Source organism: Trichosurus vulpecula, chromosome 1, assembly GCF_011100635.1.
Source record: "Trichosurus vulpecula isolate mTriVul1 chromosome 1, mTriVul1.pri, whole genome shotgun sequence".
Classification (NCBI taxonomy): Eukaryota; Metazoa; Chordata; class Mammalia; order Diprotodontia; family Phalangeridae; genus Trichosurus; species Trichosurus vulpecula.
The window spans coordinates 36,616,995-36,634,797 of record NC_050573.1 but is presented as its reverse complement, the minus strand read 5'-3'; the positions used below and the strand labels follow the sequence as shown (position 1 = coordinate 36,634,797).

Sequence of the window (17,803 nt, the reverse complement as noted above, 5' to 3'; positions counted from 1 at the left end):
CCTGTATCCTCCTCCCTGCTTTTCAAACAAACAGACACCCTCTCGTTAGGACACTAGCCTTGGTTTGGGGACCCACCAGCCTCGTGCTATGTGTCTTTGGCCTGCAGTGGTGAACCTTCCCCCCAACCTCCTTCGGCTGGGAGTCTGAGGCTGCGGGCTATATATAGAAGGAGCCGCCTGGACCACACCCGGTTGGGTTTGGGTTTTAGAAAACCGAGGCCAGAAAGGGTGGGACGCGCCTCCGAGCTGGACTGAGCCACGCAGGAAGGCGCGTCCCTGACACTGGCAGCGGAGGAGCCGGGGGGCGGACCCTCCGGCCCCAGGCCCCTCCTAGCTCGCTCCTCCCGGAGCTCGTCCGGCTCAGTGCACACTCACCGTCGGGCTGGGCTCCTCTCCGGACCCGACCCGGCCGCCAGTGGACGGAAGTGGCACCGGGCCACAGCTCTACCGCGAGAGTCCGAGGAGAGAAGTCTTGCGAAGAAAAGTTACAGCGCCTGTCGGCTGACCACGAACTCCGAGATCCGACGAGCAGGTAGGTGCGGGAGAGGCAGGCGAGCCATCCCCGCCGGGCCGGGCCGAGGAGGGGAGCCGCTGTTCCCCGGCGGGTGTCGGGAGAGGGTGAGCCGAACAGCTGCAGCCGCAGTCCCGCGGGACCCTTCCCAGCTGGGCGGGCCGGCCACTCCATTAACGTCCATTACCACATTAAATATGCAGAGTGCGGGGAGCTAATGCTCCCGAAGCCGGGGCTGGAAATAGCGGACGGGGCGCCAAAGCTCGCGCTTTCTCTTGCTCCTCCCCGCAGGGCAGGGCCGGAGGACCGGGCGCCCTCGGAGTGGGGTCGCGATGCGGACCTCGTGGGCGGTGCACGTGCTGCGGACCCTGAGGGAGCTGCTCGCCTTCGTACTGCTCAGCTACACGGTGCTGATCGGGGCTCTGCTACTGGCCGGCTGGACCACCTACTTCCTGGTGCTGAAGTGACAGCTCCGGGCGCCATGGCCCTGGCCGGACCGCTGCCCCGACACGGACTGCCGGGCCAATCAGTCCTCTCGCCCCGGGGACCCGGCTTCAGTCCGCCCCAAACTTTGCAACTTCGCAGCGGTCGCGGGCGGGGAGAGCCATGTGATAGGGGAGACGTTCGACCCGCCCCGCTGCAGGCCGCCTTCAGCCTCTAACCGATTCCCCGTCTCCTCCTCCTGGTAGTCCTCCTCCTAATCGTCCCCCTCACAGAGCCCTTGGAGTCCTCCTCCTGGTCTTCTCCCTTCTCCGCTCCCCTTCCCTGGCTGGGACCTAGCGCTCCTAGGCTCCGGGGGGGCGGGGCCTAGGCCTCGAGCGCTCCTTCTCCCCCCCTGGAGGCGGGGTTCGCAGCTGCGAGAGCTCCTCCCCCTCTCGCTGCTCCTGGGGGCGGGGCTCTTCTCCCTTCTCCTCTGCGGACTGGGCCTCCGGGCAGCGAGAGCACCTCCCGAACTCCTGCGGGTGGAGTTCGTAACCGAGAGAGTGCCTCTTCCCACCTACCCTAAAGGTGGGGCCCACAGCCGCGCGTGCTCCTCCTCCTTCAATGTCTCCTGGGGGCGGGGCCCACAGCAGGGTGCGCTCCTCCCTTACGCGCGAGGCCCACAGTCGCGCGCGCTCCTCCTCCCCCTCCCTTAGGGCGGGACCCACAGCCTCGAGAGGTCCTCCCCCTCACCTCGGGGGACGTGGCCTGCAGAGGTGTGTATAATTTCACCTCCTCCGCTGGGAGGGCGTGACTTTGAAGCCCCACCCCTCCGCGTCACCCTAAAGGCGGAGCCAAGTCTTCTTGTCCTATCAGGTTCTGGGACCTGGCGATCACGTGACTTCCGGCGGCCGCTGCCCAGTTCTGTGGAATGGCGGCTCTGAGGAGCTGGGTTGTCCGCAGCGTCGGCTCCTTCTTCAGGTACTGAGGCCGCGTGGGGGGCACAAGAGATAAACCGTCACCGGCGCCCCGACCCCGACAAAACGGAGGTCCGGCTCCATCCTCAGCCCCCTTCTGCCCCCTCGGCCCCGGCCCTGCGGCCCTGGGTTCTTCCGCCTGCCCAGCCTCGGGCCAGCCCGCCACCTCCAGGAGATCCCGAGGGCGCACGTTAAGACCTTTGAACTCTAACCCCTGACCCAGTACCGGTCCTTTTTTCCCTTGCTTAGAGTGTAGGCCCCTTGCGAGCTGGGACAATCTCTGCCCTACTGGCACTAGCGCAAGCAGGAGCTTCATAAATGCTTGTTGAAGGAGAGAGGGCTTGAGCCGGCGATCCCGTAGGGCTCGGGGCTGCCCTGCACCTGGACTCCCAGAGGGGTGTAGTGAGTGGAAACGGCTTTGGGGGCGGCATCTGGGACCAGGCCTCTCCTCCGCCTCTGACCGTTCCGGTGTGCCCCTGGGCAAAACCTCTGGTCCTCTTCTGTTAAATGGGGATGATAATAGAGCTCCCATCTTCCACCGCTGCCGTGAAAATGTACAGAAGGCGCCGTGTTAATATCATCCTGTGTGAAAAGGAGCTTGTTTGTGAAAAGTCCGGCCCGAATGTTAGGTAGATCCCGTGCATCCAGTGGCACCGTTACAGTTAATTTCTGAATCACGATGGCTAGTACCGACCGCTAACAGCAGCTTCTCCAAGTCCCAGTCCTAGTCGGCCGTGAGATCTAATTGAAACTCCAGCGTCATCTGCTGCCAAAGCCAGATTTGTAAGTTCTTTGGAGATGCTGCCACAATAAAAAGTTGCCGGCTCTGTACAGCCTGTGTAACTCAAATTTCTTTAGCTCTCTAGACTTTACAAAACACTCCCCCAACAAGCCGATGTTGTGGGTAGGGAGAGTTTTGTACTATTCATTTTAACGATGAGGAAGCCAAGGCTGAGAGATTAAGTGAGACTTCAAAGTTAGTAAAAGCCCACACTCAAATCCAAGCTTTCTGACTCCCAAGAGTTTCATTATTTGAGGACAAAAGGGGTCATAGGAGTTGTTAGGTGATGAAGTGAGCCTTGGGAACCCCTGTAGATCGTTGCTTTGGCACCAGCCTTCAATCCCTGCTGACTCTCACTGCTCTTTAGGTCCAGAGAGGAAAACTTCAGACCTGGCTGATGTTTTTCTAATCTGGAGTCCCCTGGGGTGCCTCTGTTCTTCTTGGTGATGTTGCCTATGGCTAGTTTTCCTCCCCAGGGACTGCTGGCTTACAGTACACACTTGTCTGTCTTGGTAAAATCTCAGGTTCCATACTTTTTTGAGTGGCTGTGAACATACTGGACTGGTATTGGCTAGTGTTGTTTGGGCAGGGTGGGCAAGGAGAAATGTCATCTCCCCCCAAAAGTAATTAAAAGAACCCCTTTGAAGATTGACTCATGCAAGTTTTCATCAAATTTGCCCTCTCCTTCACTGTGTTTAACATTTCTGACTTACAGGCAGAGTGTTCCAGTTGTAGCGAGGTTGAGGAGATGCCGTTTCTCAGATTTGGTGGGACCCTGGCACAAAACGGTGGCAGTGGGTTTTGGAGTAACCCTATGTGCAGTTCCCGTAGCACAGGTAAAGTGCAGTGATGTACCTGGTAGTGTCATTAGCACCTTGAACAAAGCTGCTCAATAAATGTTTGCTGAATTCAGGTCTCATGAGGTATGTGGTCACATGCCTGGGGAGGAAGAGCCTCCTTTGCAACATATTTGGACTTAAACATGTTAGGATCCCTGAACTTTTTTTTTTTAGCACAATAGCAAGATAAATTAGTCATATGTATTTCTGTCGTAATCTCTAATAGCTTCGACTACAACCTTTATTCTAGAGTTTCTGAAATGCATATTCTCAGTACTTGACCTCTCAGTCTGTAATCCATTATCTTATAAGTTACCTTCAGTTTTCAAACAGTCTTTCAGATGTCCTACAAAAAATTTCCTAACTGGTTTCCTTGCCTCCAGTTATCAAAGCCATCCCCCTTCCCCTTCTTTCTTTACACTACTCTTACCCTGCTCATATCATCCTGATAGGATATAAGCTTTCTGATAGCAAGGATTCTTTTTATTTTTAGCTCTTTATTCCTAGTGACCAGTATAGTGCTTGCCACATAGACTTGTGGATTGATTGGTTGGTCTACTTGAGAACCTGTAGTGGGGCTTTCTAGTCTGTGTAATTCAGTCCAAATTCTTACTGGAATTCAAGACCTTTCGGTCCAGTTCCCTACTACCGCCTGTCCAACTTTATCTCTCAATACTTCCCAACATGAACTCTGTCTTCTGGCCTGGTTGTCTCATCACCGATGTCTAAACACACCAAGTTGATCATTCCAGGCCCAGTTCAAGGCCAGAATCTCCCCAACACCTTCCCCCAGTAACTACAATCAATATTGAGTGACTTTCTTCACTGTTCATCTCTTTGAGCCAGCCATTGTTCATACGGGTGCAGTGGTTTGTTAGTTCACGGTCTTTGGTGTGTATAAGCTACATTTCCTTAACAAAATTGAAAGCAGATAGGGCTGCACATCTCGTTTTCCACCCTTCCCAAAGTAGTAGTTCTGATAGTGTTGGAAGTACCACCAATACTTGCTGAATAGAATGGCACCCACATCCTACAGTAAAGCAGCTTTTCTTTCTCAAATTATGGGTTGCATGTTTCAGTTCCATGAGATTCTTGAGAAATCAGGTACCATCCAAGGGGCTTGACCTCCAAAAGGCCAGGCTACATATTACGACTACTTTCATCAGCCAGTTCTAAGTAGTTACACTAAAAATAGCAAGGGAGAAATATGTTGAGGATAAGGCAAAGCCAAGTGGAGCACAAAGCAGGCACAGAAGGGCAGCTGTTCAGTCTAGAAGAAGGCAGGCCCAGTTAGCTATGGCCTGGCCCAGCTGTTACCAGGGTTTAACTAAAGCTGGCTGTTTCTCTTTCTCTCCATTGTGAGGAGAGGGGATTATTGGGGGGGAAGGGGGAGGAGGTTTGGACTGGGTCTTCCTATCTTGCCCAGGCTGGAAAGGCAGTGGCCACTTAGAGACCCAATGCTACTGCTGATCCACGCAAAGCTTTGACCTGCTCTGTTTCCAACCTGAGCTAGTTCACCCCTCCTCAGGCCCCTCCACCCCACCAGGTCCCAGGGGCTCACCTTATTGGTGCCAGACTTCGTGTGGACACCAGGCTGGCTTAGTCTACTGTCGTTCAAACTCCTGCCCTCAAAAAATTACCAGCCTCAGCCTCCCTAGTAGCAGGGATTGCAAGCCTATGCTACCATGTATGGCAAGAGAGGATTTTTTTTAACCTGGTAGTCCAAGGTCAAAGTAAAATGTTTTCCCTCAAATAGTTAATTTAGTTTGAAACTGTGGTATCTCCATAACTTAGTATCATTTGTGTATGAAGTATGTGTGTGTGTATATACATATATGTGTGTGTATACATATATATATATATATGAAATAACTTTGTTACTATCACATGTAACTGTTTGCCTTTTATTTATCAGAAAAATATTCTGATCCTTATTCAATAGGGAGATTCACCCTAAAGGAAGGGAAAAGGTTGCTTCTCGTGTCCTGATTTTTGTGTGGAGGGCTGCACCTTGGCAGCCTTGAGAGCCAGTCCTTGCTGTCTTAGGGGCAGGAGTTTGAGTGTGAACCTGTCCTTAAATGCAAACACTTTATTTTTCAGAAAATAGAGACACACTCTCTTAGTAATGAAGCACTGATGAGGAGGGCTGTTTCCATGGTAACTGACAGCACCTCCACCTTTCTCTCACAAACCACATACGCATTGATTGAAGCCATCACGGAGTACACAAAGGTAAGTTTGTCCTCAACAGGCCTATTTGCAACCATCTAAATCTGTGACTTAGCATGGATTAGCAAAACGAAAAGATATTTATGTCTTCTTTCGGCCATCATTGTCAAGTTTATTGTCCTAAATTGTTAGCAAATGAGTATTAAATGTTGACAGTTCTGCCTTTTCCCTCCACTAGTGAAACAGCCTCTTGGTGGTGTTTAGAGATTGGAAGTAGCAATGAGGACAAGAAAGAACGGCTTAAGGCTCTTGGAAAACCCTATAATTATTGTCTGTAGAAGACCTAGGATCAGTCAAGAGCTATTTCTTGCACATACCAAGAGGATGAAGGTCTCTAGAGAAAGATAGAATCTGGTTGCTCTCTATAGATGCTGCCTAGGCCTTGCTGTAGTGGCAGTCAGGCCGTCCGTTGGCTTCTTTAAGGAAGGTTTTGCCCTCAGTACCAGGGCAGCTTCTCATAGGCAGGAAGCATTTTGTTTTTGGCTTTGTGTCCCAGGTGCCTCATTCAGAGCTTTCCCTTCATTAGGCACTTCGGGTCCTGGGCCGGCCTTGGGAACCTTCCTTTTACACTAACTCATCTCTTTACTTGCAGGCGGTTTACACGTTGGTGTCTCTGTACCGACAGTACACAAGTTTACTTGGGAAAATGAATTCTCAAGAGGAAGATGCAGTGTGGCAGGTGATCATAGGAGCCAGGGTTGAGGTAAAAAAACCCAAAATCCAAACTAATTTGTAGTTGTCACCACTTCATTTCATCCAGGAAACAAACTGTGAAATTGAGTTACCTCACCACTGACTTTGCAATAAAACACTGCCCTCTTAAGGAAGTCCCTTCTACTGCCTTTGACCTTTCTGCTCTTCCTGGTTCAAATGCTTTCTGTAATTTATAGATGTCTTCAAAACAAGAAGAGTACCTGAAGCTAGAAATGGCATGGATGACCGCCGTGAGTCTGTCCGAGATGGCAGCGGAAGCAGCCTACCAGTCAGGTATGCCCAGCAGGAGGCAGAGGCCGATCACTCACATGGGATTCCGAGGCACCCCCACCCCTCCTCAGACAAATTGTCAGGAAGCTTGGAGTCTGGTAGTTCTGTCCTCTTAGTGTGCAGTGAGAGGATCCTTATTGGGAAACCTGGTTGATGCCTCCCCTCTGGCTTGGAGCCTTCCTGACAGCCTGAGAGCATGTCTGAGAGCCCTCTCCTGCCAGGGAGAGAGCATCACCTGACTGTGGAATGTCAGAATCAGAATCATGGAGAACCCCAAGAAGGAAAAGGAAAGAGGGTCACACAGTAAGTTAGCAACAGAATCAGAGCCAGCATCGAGGCCCAAGGTCCTGAGTGCCATCCCACGTGGCTGCTTTGAGCAGCTCTCAAGCTTTTGTGTGCCGAGTGCCCTTTGGTCTCAGGCAGGATGAGATGGAGGAGCTAAGAGTTTAGTTCTAGTGAAGAACATCATGTCTCTTCTGTGGATACTACTGGGGGGAGCAGCTGCAGTTAGAGCTGGGATGTTACCCAGGTATCAGACCCGAGGAGCTCAGGGACCAGGCCTGAGCAGTCTGAAGAACTGAGCCACACGTAGCATTGGATCTTAGGGATGGCCAAGGCCACCCCTCTCTTCCTATGGACAAGGCCTTGACAGGGGAAGGGATTTGCCCTGGGTCACATAACTAGTTGATAACAGCTCGTTCCAGGTTACATAGTCTTCTGCAGGAACCGCTAGAACTTTCTTGTAAGCCGACTAGAACTTTTTTGTGAGCCGCAGGAAACAGCATCAGACTTGGATTCACAGGGTTTACTTTGTCCCTCCTGAGGCATGTCCTGGAAGTCTCTTAACATCTCACATGTTTTCTCACCCATAGATCACCACTGCTGCTAAGAACTCACTTTCCTACCATGAGCTTTCTTTACAACATAGTCATACAAGGATTATTATCCCCATTTTACAAGTATAAAAACCAAGGTCCAGGCTGAGGACAGTTTTAATATTGCAAGGAAATAAGTGAGTGGGAACCTTAGTCAGTCTGCAGATTGACATCGAGGGAGCCCTGGAGGCAGCATTAACCAGTGTGGCAGGAGCCTGGACCTTTCCATTAGCTAACCCTGGGAAGGTGGGTTTTTCTAGCATGCACACAGAGGGGCTGGAGGATGATGCTGACATCTTCATTTATAGGGAAACACCTTGCTTGTTAAATGCAAGACTGTCAAAGTAAGAGGGGTTTGGGGTCCTGGACACCTGGCTGGGGGAGGTGGGGCAGCACGGCCCATGAGCAGCATGACGTGTTCCAAGGGAATCCAAGAACCCAAATGCATGGATGTAGGTCAAGTTCTAAACCAAACTCCTTGGCCCTGGGTGGGTGGGGGTGGGACGCCTATGGTTTCATGTTCTGTTTTCACCCAGAAGCCTTACCTGCTCATGGGCTGACTGCCTGTCCCTGCTCTGCTGCTGCCGACTTCATTCGCTTGATCTGTTTCCAGGTGCTGATCAGGCCTCAGTCACGGCTCGAAATCATGTTCAGCTGGTGAAGACGCAAGTCCAGGAAGTGCGCCAGCTCTCCCAGACAGCTGAGACCAAGTTGGCCGAGGCCCAGACTGAAGAGCTACGCCTCAGATGCTCAGAGAAGCCGGAAGAAGGGGCCTCACCCCAGCACCCAAGCACTGGGGGCTCTCTGCTAGCGGACCATGAAGAAGAGGCCTACTTACGGGAGGATTGAGGAGGCCTCCCCCGCAGGCACTAACACTGTGAATATGGTTACCTGGATTGCCAAGGAGTGGAAGCTGGGGCTAGCTCGGAGTAATGCCGTTCCTGAGTTAGGCAGCAGGTTTCAAGTTGTGTGAGACCCAGAGATCCCACACACCTCACCCCTTACTTGGGTGGTGAAATGCATCTTGTTTGTGGCCATCTAGCTATAGCCATCATTTAAGCATTCAAGTCATGAAGGCTGCCCTCAGCAGCCCTCTCAGGCTCCTCTAGCTGCCTTTTCCTGAAGAGAAGCTCCAGTTCCTTCAGTCACCTGGGGGCACAGGACACAGTGCTCTTACCAGTAATTTAAGTAGTAAGTTAGCCTCCATTTTCAACCCTGTTCAGGTTTTCAAATGTAAGTTATTTAAACATTGGTTCCCTCTTGTGGGATGTTAATTGGGGGGACGGGGCATCCTGTTCGTAGTATTTATTTTTTAAAAGTTCATACCCTCTTTGACCTGTCTTACCGTTTGTCTAAGGGTGGCTAAGATAAGTGCCTGGCCTGGCCCTTTGAGAAGGCCTGGCCCTGCGGGAAGGCCTGGCTGCACAATTAGGGAAAGTGCTTCATGAAACATGTTTATAGTTGGCATGAAACAGGAGTCACCTAAATGAAACTGTCTTTGCCTTGTGTTCTTTGCCTGGTCTCTTCTCTCTTGTTTTTGCCACAAAAAAAGAAAGGTGCTTCTTCTTGCATATTTAAGGTACTAGTGAAGTTTTTCTGCAAGGAATGAAGCTAGCCAGGGTTAGCCCACACCTACAGTCTGTAGAGAAGCCTCTCACTACCTGGAGTCCACCTTTTTCTTTAAAAACTTCTGCTTGGTTGAGATGCCCTCTGGGGCTCCCAGCCCACTGCACACACTGCCATCCACCAGCCAGGCTCTTTGTGTGTGTTTTTAATCAAAGTTAAAGGGAATCTTTAGTGGGGCTACACTGCAGTGGGACTACTGTTTGGGAAATAATTTCCTATTAAGCTACATTACTTTAAAAGCTCTCTTAGCTTTTGTACAGAGTAACCAATGGCAAAATCCCCTACTAGCTCTGGACACTACCAGTCTGGCCTTCTCAGACACGCCCTCAGCCAGTCTGTTGGGTCCGGGCAGGAAGGGCAGCACACCTCAGGCCCTCATCCTTCACCAAAGCCCATGTAGTCCACATCTCCAGGGGGCTGAGACGGTGCACCAGCAGCAGCCCCTTGTACAGACATGGGTCTAGGGGGTCCAGGGGGCGCTGAATCCCAAAAGTCTTGAATCCTGCATGGTGGGTTGGCTTCACTCCCAGTTTCTTCAAGCACATCCCCACAAAAACATCATCAATGGGGAATAAGTCCACCTCCTCCACCGCAGCCCGGAGCCCTCGAACTGTTGCCTGGGACATCACATATCCCCCACCTCCAGCATAAGGTGGGTAGTGGCGAGCACGGTACATGGAGGGGGGGATGAAGTACTTGACCCTAGTGTTCCTGTTAGGCAGGGCTTCACTGATCACGTCCCCAACAAAGAGATCCTGGCTGGGGTCTTGCCCTTCTAGGTACTCCAGGACATTGGGCACATGGACGAAGACATCATCATCCCCTTTGAGGACAAACTGGGCCTGTGGACAGCTGGTAGCCAGCCACCTTTGGAGGTGAAGCTCCTTCAGAGTCAAGTTGAAAAAGTCCTCGGTAAAGTTCCACTGTAAAATATCATCAAATTCCTGACTCTCATAAACCAACAACTGAGGGGGTGGAGAAGTTCCCCCTACTCCCAAGAGAAACACCAGTTTTAGCTGCTGTCCCCCGTGCAGGGCCCTGAGCCGGCCCCAGGTGCTGCGGATGGCTGCACGCCGGTCCACATGAGCAGGCAACGATTTAATTGCCAGCAGAAGGAAGGTGTCAGTGGGGCAGCCTGTGGGCTGTAATAGGGTAGAGAAGTTCCGGCAGTGCTTATAGGTCAGGAAGAGGCGGTGACGGACAGGCAGGGCTGTGGATGTGTTGGTCACTTCAGAGTTGGGCAGACACAGGCTGTGGTGGGACACTGTAGGTGCCCAGAAGGGGTGCCTCACCACAGGGCCCCCTCCCTGCTGTGCCGGCTTGGCCTCCCTCTTCAGAAAGAGGAGATACGTGAAGAGGGTCACTGACAGACTGTACACGGCAAGCCAGCCGAGTCTACGGGACATCTCGAGGCCCAAATGGCCTTCAACCCTGCAGAGAAGAAAGCTTTATGAGCAGAGAAAGCAACTCACTGTCATAGTAAAATTCCTCCAGTGCCATGAAGGGTACTCCAAGAAAATGCAGAAAATCATGAGAAATGCCCTACTGAGTCTGTCAGACTATTCTTTACACCAGGGGTGGGGAACCTTTGGCCTCCAGGCCATGTGTGGCCCTCTATGTCCTCAAGTGCAGACTTCTGACTGATTTCAAACTTCACAGAACAAATCCCTTTAATAAAAGGATTTGTTCTGTAAAATTTGGACTCAGTCAAAAGGCTGTACCCCAAGGCCACATATGGCCTCAATGTTATAGGTTCTCCACTCCTGCTCTAGGTCCTCAAGTGCAGTAGAATATACAAACTTCACAGAACAAATCATTTTATTAAGGGGATTTGTTCTGTGAAGTTTGGATTCAGTCAAAGGGCCACACTTGAGGATCTAGAGGGTCCACATGTGGCCTGGAAGCTGCAGGTTCCCTGCCCCTGCTACACTAAGAACTAGCTTGGAGCTGAAAGCTCTAACCACTGTGGTGTTGGCTTCAGAAGGTTGAAACTTTCTTTGGCAAAAGCAGGCACTCAAGAAATGCTTATTGAATTAACTTCCCTTGTGGATCTGCTTACATCTGTACGGTCTCTGATGGATAATGAAATTCTTTAAAGCTTATTCCCCACTGAGACTTTAAGGAAGTATTTCGTTTCCTAACTTAAAACTTGCTCCTTTTAGACCTGAAAGGAAATCTTTTCAATCTTGCTTTTGGTGTATGAATTCATGTTTAACTTGGCCTTTGTGATTCTGGAGACTCCGATTCCGGTCTGCTCTCAGCCTCAGGCTTTTACCAGAACTGAGTCCTGGTCTTTGTTCGATGTAAGGCATTTTCCTGACTTGACCTTTGTATCAATTACTGCAGGCTGGGTTAGGGCTGGGGTGCAGTGACAGCACATGAATGGGTGGCTAGACGAGACACTGGAGTTCTAGTCTTAACTTCTGTTTGGCTGTAAGACCCTTCTATTGGAGCTGCTCTGAACAAACCAAGAAATGCAACTACAGCTGGTCATCCAGGGGCACTCTCTGAAGAGCTCTGAGCTTCTTGAGGAGAAAAAGGCTATTGGGTCCAAGCAGACTCTTAGAAAGATCACAGACCTATTTTATTTGGATTGCAATTCACTCCATTCATACTCCCTTTTCCTGCCTTCAAGTATTTTCACTGGCTGTCCCCCATGCCTAGAATTCTCTCCCTCCTCATCCCCGCCTCTGACTTCCTTCAAATTCCAGCTAAAACCCTATCTTCTACAAGAAGCCTTTCCTGATTCCCCCGTAACACACAGAACTTGTCCCTCTGTTGATTGTTTCATCCTATGTATATCCTGTATATATGCCTTTCGTCCTGTGTATATCTTGTGCCTGCATAGTTCTTTATATGTTGTCTGTGCCATTAAACCACGAACAGATTATCTTTTGCCTTCCTTTGTATCCCCAGCACTTAGCACAGTGCCTCGCCCATAGGAGATGCATCATAAATGTTCACTGACTGACTCCTAGTTAAGTCAGATTCAGAAAGGGCAGAATCCATCAGGTCTAGCCTTCCACAAACACTGGAAAAACAAGGGCCCTATTGCAAGGTGCAGTGGAGACAGGGAAATGAATAGGCTCCAGACCCCCATACCCAAATTACCAGGAATGGTAGAAACAAGTCACAGAGGAATTGGAGGGTGGGAGGGAGGGAGGGAGAGGAGAAAGAGATCCCCAGACTGGGAAAGGCTTCACAAAGGCGGCCTTTTTACCGCCCCTTAAAAGACAGTGGGCTTTTGATGGGATGAGACTGGGGGAGGGGAAAGGGAGCAGAGGAGCAGTTCAAGTAGAGAGAGTAGGAGCCAAAGCCAGGAGAGGAGGATGCCCAAGTCAATTCAGTTCGAACATTTATCAGCTAACTTCTCTGCAAGGGCACGAGGCTTCAGAGATGAAAAATGAAACGGTCCCTGCAGGCTACAGCTTTAATGGCTGATCTGATCTAGACCAAAGCAAAAGCAGAGAATCCTCCTTAGAAGATGGCATCGAATGGGGCTGAAACTTCCTGGAGTAGAGTGAAGAAGAGTATTACCAGGGTTACAGGTGATCAGACAGCAGGGTTTGTCCCCACTCTCCCCCTCATGCCCCAGAGCTGCCTCGTTACCACTCGGGAGTCAGGCAGGATCCAGGCTTGGAAGTCTGGAAGGGTCTGGGGAGGGGTACAAAGTGCCTGAGATGCTGACTACTTGTGTGACCCTGGGCACATCTCTTAACCTTTTCGGGTTTCAGTTTCCTCCTCCGTAAAACTAGGGGCCTTGGGGTAGATGCCTCTGAGGTTTCCTCCAGCTCTAGGGATCCCTTGCAACCTCTCATCTTACAGATAAAGAAAGAGGCCCGGAGAGCTGGAGCAACTCAATGAGAAGGTCCCCGACTCCAAATCCAGCACTTCCCACAGAAACCCCAGGATTTGGAAGTTCTGGGATGGGGAGTGCCTTTCGTTGTCCTGTTTCTGTTCAGAAAGAAGAGCGGGGAGAAAATCTGAGCCCACCCCAGGGGCTGAAAGAAAGGGGAGTAGGGGTCCGGTGTATCCACCGCAAGGCCCCAGAGAGCCGCGTTTGAATCGCCCCCCTCTCCTTTCGGAGCTCCCATTAAGCATCTGCTCGGAGAATACTCTTCCGGAGCCCCCATTATCCTGTCCACTTGGCGGGGTAAGCCTCCTGGGGCTCAGAGGGAGGACGCTGCTTGGGCTAACTTCTCATGAGAGTCCCCGCTGGCAAAGAGACAAGGCCCCCGGAAGAGAAGGGGCCCCGGTCCCTGCCCCAGCCCATTCATCAGACGGCCCAAAGAGAACAAAAGCTCGGGAGGCCAGAGATCAAACCCCTGCCGGAGCCCTCCCCGGCTGAAGGATGGGGCCTCCCGTGGGGCCGGGGCAGCCTGGCTGAAATGCTACCCAGGACCCCCAGAAGTGGGGGACGCGCGGAGGATCGTAGCCTCGCTGCTGCTTCAGGGGGGTCCCGCCCGCAACAGGAGGTGAGGGGGCGTCAGTCATTCCCCTTACCCCCATCCCCCGGCTTCCCAGAGCTTTTCCGACTCCCGCAGAGCGAGAGGAGCCAGCACCGGGACCGCGGGCGGCAGGGGAGCACTGGGGAGCCCTCCTTCCCTGACCACCCCACACCACTGCCCCTCCGCGCCCCGCGCCCTACCTGGCCTGAAGCGCATACACTTCCCTGGCCCCTCTGCTGGGAAGACAGTAGGGTGGGAAGCGAGTCCGCTGAGGGATTCCCTGACCACCGGGGAGGGGGGGCAGCAGCCCCGCCCGAGGCGGCCAATGAGCGCCCACAGAGCCCGGCCAGGGTTGCCAAGGCAACGCGCGGGGCACACCGCCCCCCCTCAGGGCCCGGGCTCCGAAAAGACCCTCCCCCTCCCCTCGGCGCCAGCCCAGGAAGCAGAGCCCCGGGAGGAGTCACGTATTTGAGCAGGGGCCCGGATCGCCCGCGCCGGACACTTGCTGGGGCTTCGGAAGCGCAGTAAAGTCCGGAGCCTGGAGGCCAGGTGCGCGGCCCCCGGGCTGATGGAGGGGCGGGGCACGGCTTCTGCTCACCTCCCATTGGCCCCCTCCCCCGCCACTCTCCGGAAGGCCCAACCCAGGGGGTCTCTTAAGGTAGAGTCGAGGAAGCCGTCTGGCAAGTGCTCCTGGAGCGCAGTCCCGGAGCCGAGAGGGGCGGGGGCCCAGGGAAGGAGGGAGGTTACCTCGGCCCGCTGTAGCGCAGAGAACTCGGGATTTGGGCAGGTCCCTGAATCTCTCCGAGCCTCAGTTCCTTCATCTCTAAGTAGCGCGAATTTAATCCCAAGTGTCAGTGTTGGGGAAATGCCACCACAGCATCAGGACGTAGCGGAGGCCAGTCCTGCGTCCCCCAACCCCGGTACCCGGGGTCCAACTCGTGCTCCACATCGAAGAAACAGAGCGTGGGCCTGAACTGCAGAAGCAGCTGCTCCCCACCCCCAGCCCGGGCCCAGGTTCATTCATTCGACAAGCATTTTGTCAAGTGCCCCGCTATGTGTCAGGCACTGTCCTAGCCTCTGAGGCTGCAAAGACAAAAGCGATGTATCCTTCGTGTCCTGCAGTCTCTTATGCCTGGGCTGCAGAGTAGGTAGTGGCCGAGAAGGCTCAGCTCAAACACCACCTACCCCACCTTTGCACAGCCCTTCAAGAATAACAAAGCCTGCACTCACCCTGGAGTCGGGAGGACCTGAGTGCAAATCCAACCTCGGATACTTACTAGCTGTGTGACCCTGGGCGAGTCACTTAACCCCAATTGCTTAAAAAAAAGTAACAATGCGTTGGAAATGTTTTGCATTACTTCACATGTGTAATGATATTGTAGACTGCTTAACTTCTCAAAGGATGGAGGAGGGGCAGAAGAAAGGGAGAGAATTTGGAACTCAAAACTTTAAACATTTTTACATGTAATTGGGAAATATTTAACCAAACAAATAAAATGTATTAAAATCTTAAAAAATAACGATCTTTCCAGTCCATTGCCCTCAGACTTCCTCCCGGGAAGCAGCCCCCGGTGGGGATAGATGCAACCTGGCAACGTATCCTGTTGGCGCTCTAGCCGCAGATGCTGAAAACCCAGAAAAGAAAGTCCTAGTCACCAGAATCCTCGGTGCTGTCAAATGCTTCAGGATTAGAGGACATCTTCACTGGAAATGGCATTAGAGAAAACACCAGCTGCTTTGCTGCTGCGCCCTAGGGACCACGGTACCTTTCCATCAGACTTGGAGCTGGAACCTTCCCCCAGGTGTTTTCTTCACCATTAGAATATGAGACAGTAAAGAGCAGGGACTGTCTTTTCTATTTGTTATCTCCAGCACTCAGTCCAGTGCTTTGTACATAGTGCTTAGCAAATACTTCATCCATCCATCCATCCATCCATCCTTCCTTCCTTCCTTCCATCTGTCCACCCGTCCGTCTGTCCATCTGTCCTTCCATCCATCCATCCATCCATCCATCCATCCATCCATCCATTCATCCATCTGTCCATCTATCCATCCTTCTGAATTTGTGTCTCTTTTCAATTTTTTTTTATTTTAGACAAATGCTAAAACTTAAATACCTAATAAGAAAAGAAAAAGAAACATTGTAAACTTAAATATAAAATAAGAAAAGAAAAAACGCCATGTGCACAGCAGAACATAGGAGAGGATTCAAAATATATAGCAATAACTTATCGTTTCAAGAAAGCCTACATATCAAATACTGTGCGTTAAGTTGAAAGCTGTCCATCTTTTCTTTGCTTCCTTGTAGGTTGTCTTTTGTTCTCTGCTGTACACTTTCTACTTTGTTCTTTTTTCCCCCTTCCTCCTCACTACCACCCCAAGGCTACAATTGAGCATGGATGTATTTATATACAGTCATTGAGATGTGTATATATATATGTATATACATGTATACATATACATACACGTGCATACATACATATATAAAAATATACTTTCCCTAAAAGATTCTACCCCAATCTTGTTTTTGTTTGTGCATTTATCTTTTTTCCTAGCTCTCCTACCTCCTCTACTTTACTTCTACCTGCTACTTTGCCCTCCTATTACTTAACCTGCCCCCCACTCCAGCGATCCTTCCCTTACCCTCCGAATCCCCTAAATCTAAACACCCTTCTATATACCACCTTTTAGCCTATTCCCTCACCCTCCCCTCTAAAGACCCCTCCTTTATCCTTTCCCCCCTCCCTGTCCCCTTAGAGTTTTCTTTTTTAAATATAGAAGACTTTTATACTCTTCTAGATGTGTATATATTTTCTCCTCTTAAACCCATTCCTGATGAAAGTAGGTTCCCAGAAGCAACAGCTCCCCCCCTCCCCCATCTAATTCCTCTGTATTGGTTCTTCCTCTTGCACCTCATTTGTATAGGATAATTCCTCTTTTAGCTGCTCTTGAACAGTTTTACTTTAATTTAAAGTCACACCATAATCCGGTCTACCCCAATCTTTCTTTTTTTTTTTTACCCTCAATCTTTCTTATACGCTACCTAATTACCAGTAACAATCTTAGACGTAGGTTTTACATTTTCAGTACATAAAAGATAAACACTCTATCCTTACTGAGTTCCTTGTAAATGGTCATGGGTTTGTGTCTTACGTGTCCCCAGTAGTTCTTTATTGTAGGAATTTTTTTATTTACTCATTTTTCCAGCCTTACTTTATGAATTGGAACTTTGTATTAAGGACAGGCTCCTCTAAAGGGAATGTTGAGACCTTGTTTAGTCTTGAATCTCATTTTCTGAGGTCCTGTTGGTGCTTTCTCTAGGTATTGAGTGTTGCGGTCTTCCAGGATCTTAAGACAGAAAGCTAGAAAGATAGGATGGGACCAGGCTGTGAACAACTTTATATGCCAAAGGCATTTATATTTGACCCTGAAAATAATAGGAAGCCACTGGAGTTTATTGTGTAGTGGTGGGTGACATAGTTAGGCCTGCATTTTAGAAACATTACTTTGGTAACTGTACGAAGGATGGATTGGAGCAGGGAGAAACCTGAAACAGGAAGACCAATTGGAGGCTATTCTAATAGTTTAGAAGAGATAGAGGGAAATGAACTAAACAGATACATACAAAGACTATTCCCCAATAGATAAATGGCCAAAGCATATAAACAGGCAATTCTTAAAAGAAAAAATGAAACTCTCAACAATTCTATTTTAAAATGCTCCAGATCACTATAATGACAGAAATACAAATGAGAACAATCCCAAGGCTTTGCCTTATATCCACCAGATTAACAAAGATGACCAAAATGAAAAAAAAAGCCATCATTGGAGGGGCTGTGGAAGGACGGTCATACAAGGACACCGCAGATAGAAACATGAAATAGTTCAACCATTCAATGTTAACTTGGAACTACACCTGAAAAAATTACTAAATTGCTTCTTTTTGACTCAGTGTCGCCACTATTAGGCATATACCCAAAAGAGATATGTACAAACATATTAATAGCAGCACTTTTTTCTTATCTTAGTATTTTATAGACATATACTATGTTATGTCATGTTAATGGTAAAGGAAACACAGATATCCTGAGCAGTTCAGAGGTTTGCAGCATT

The 17,803-nt window shown here is 50.4% G+C and overlaps 2 protein-coding genes across 2 annotated transcripts; one reads left to right on the top strand and one right to left on the bottom strand.

Annotated features, from left to right (window-relative positions):
• Window positions 1–1,682: 1,682 nt before the first annotated feature.
• On the top strand, window positions 1,683–9,124 carry DIABLO (diablo IAP-binding mitochondrial protein). The gene is made up of 6 exons (XM_036741051.1): window positions 1,683–1,912; window positions 3,405–3,525; window positions 5,629–5,760; window positions 6,350–6,460; window positions 6,648–6,744; window positions 8,230–9,124. Exons 1-6 carry the CDS (start codon window positions 1,863–1,865, stop codon window positions 8,463–8,465), a joined length of 747 nt encoding a protein of 248 aa, XP_036596946.1. The 5' UTR covers window positions 1,683–1,862; the 3' UTR covers window positions 8,466–9,124.
• A 242-nt stretch (window positions 9,125–9,366) lies between these two features.
• On the bottom strand, window positions 9,367–10,660 carry B3GNT4 (UDP-GlcNAc:betaGal beta-1,3-N-acetylglucosaminyltransferase 4). The gene has a single exon (XM_036741050.1). The coding sequence runs from the start codon at window positions 10,646–10,648 to the stop codon at window positions 9,569–9,571; it is 1,080 nt and encodes a 359-aa protein (XP_036596945.1). The 5' UTR covers window positions 10,649–10,660; the 3' UTR covers window positions 9,367–9,568.
• Window positions 10,661–17,803: the final 7,143 nt, after the last annotated feature.

What these genes read in the sequence shown, in the direction of transcription:
- DIABLO (XM_036741051.1), top strand. Translation starts at nt 1,863, where the DNA reads ATGGCGGCTCTGAGGAGCTGGGTTGTCCGCAGCGTCGGCTCCTTCTTC. An exon ending in CCATCACGGAGTACACAAAG is followed by an intron (nt 5,761 to 6,349) that starts GTAAGTTTGTCC and finishes CTTTACTTGCAG; the next exon opens with GCGGTTTACACGTTGGTGTC. An exon ending in TCATAGGAGCCAGGGTTGAG is followed by an intron (nt 6,461 to 6,647) that starts GTAAAAAAACCC and finishes TGTAATTTATAG; the next exon opens with ATGTCTTCAAAACAAGAAGA.
- B3GNT4 (XM_036741050.1), bottom strand. Translation starts at nt 10,648, where the DNA reads ATGTCCCGTAGACTCGGCTGGCTTGCCGTGTACAGTCTGTCAGTGACC.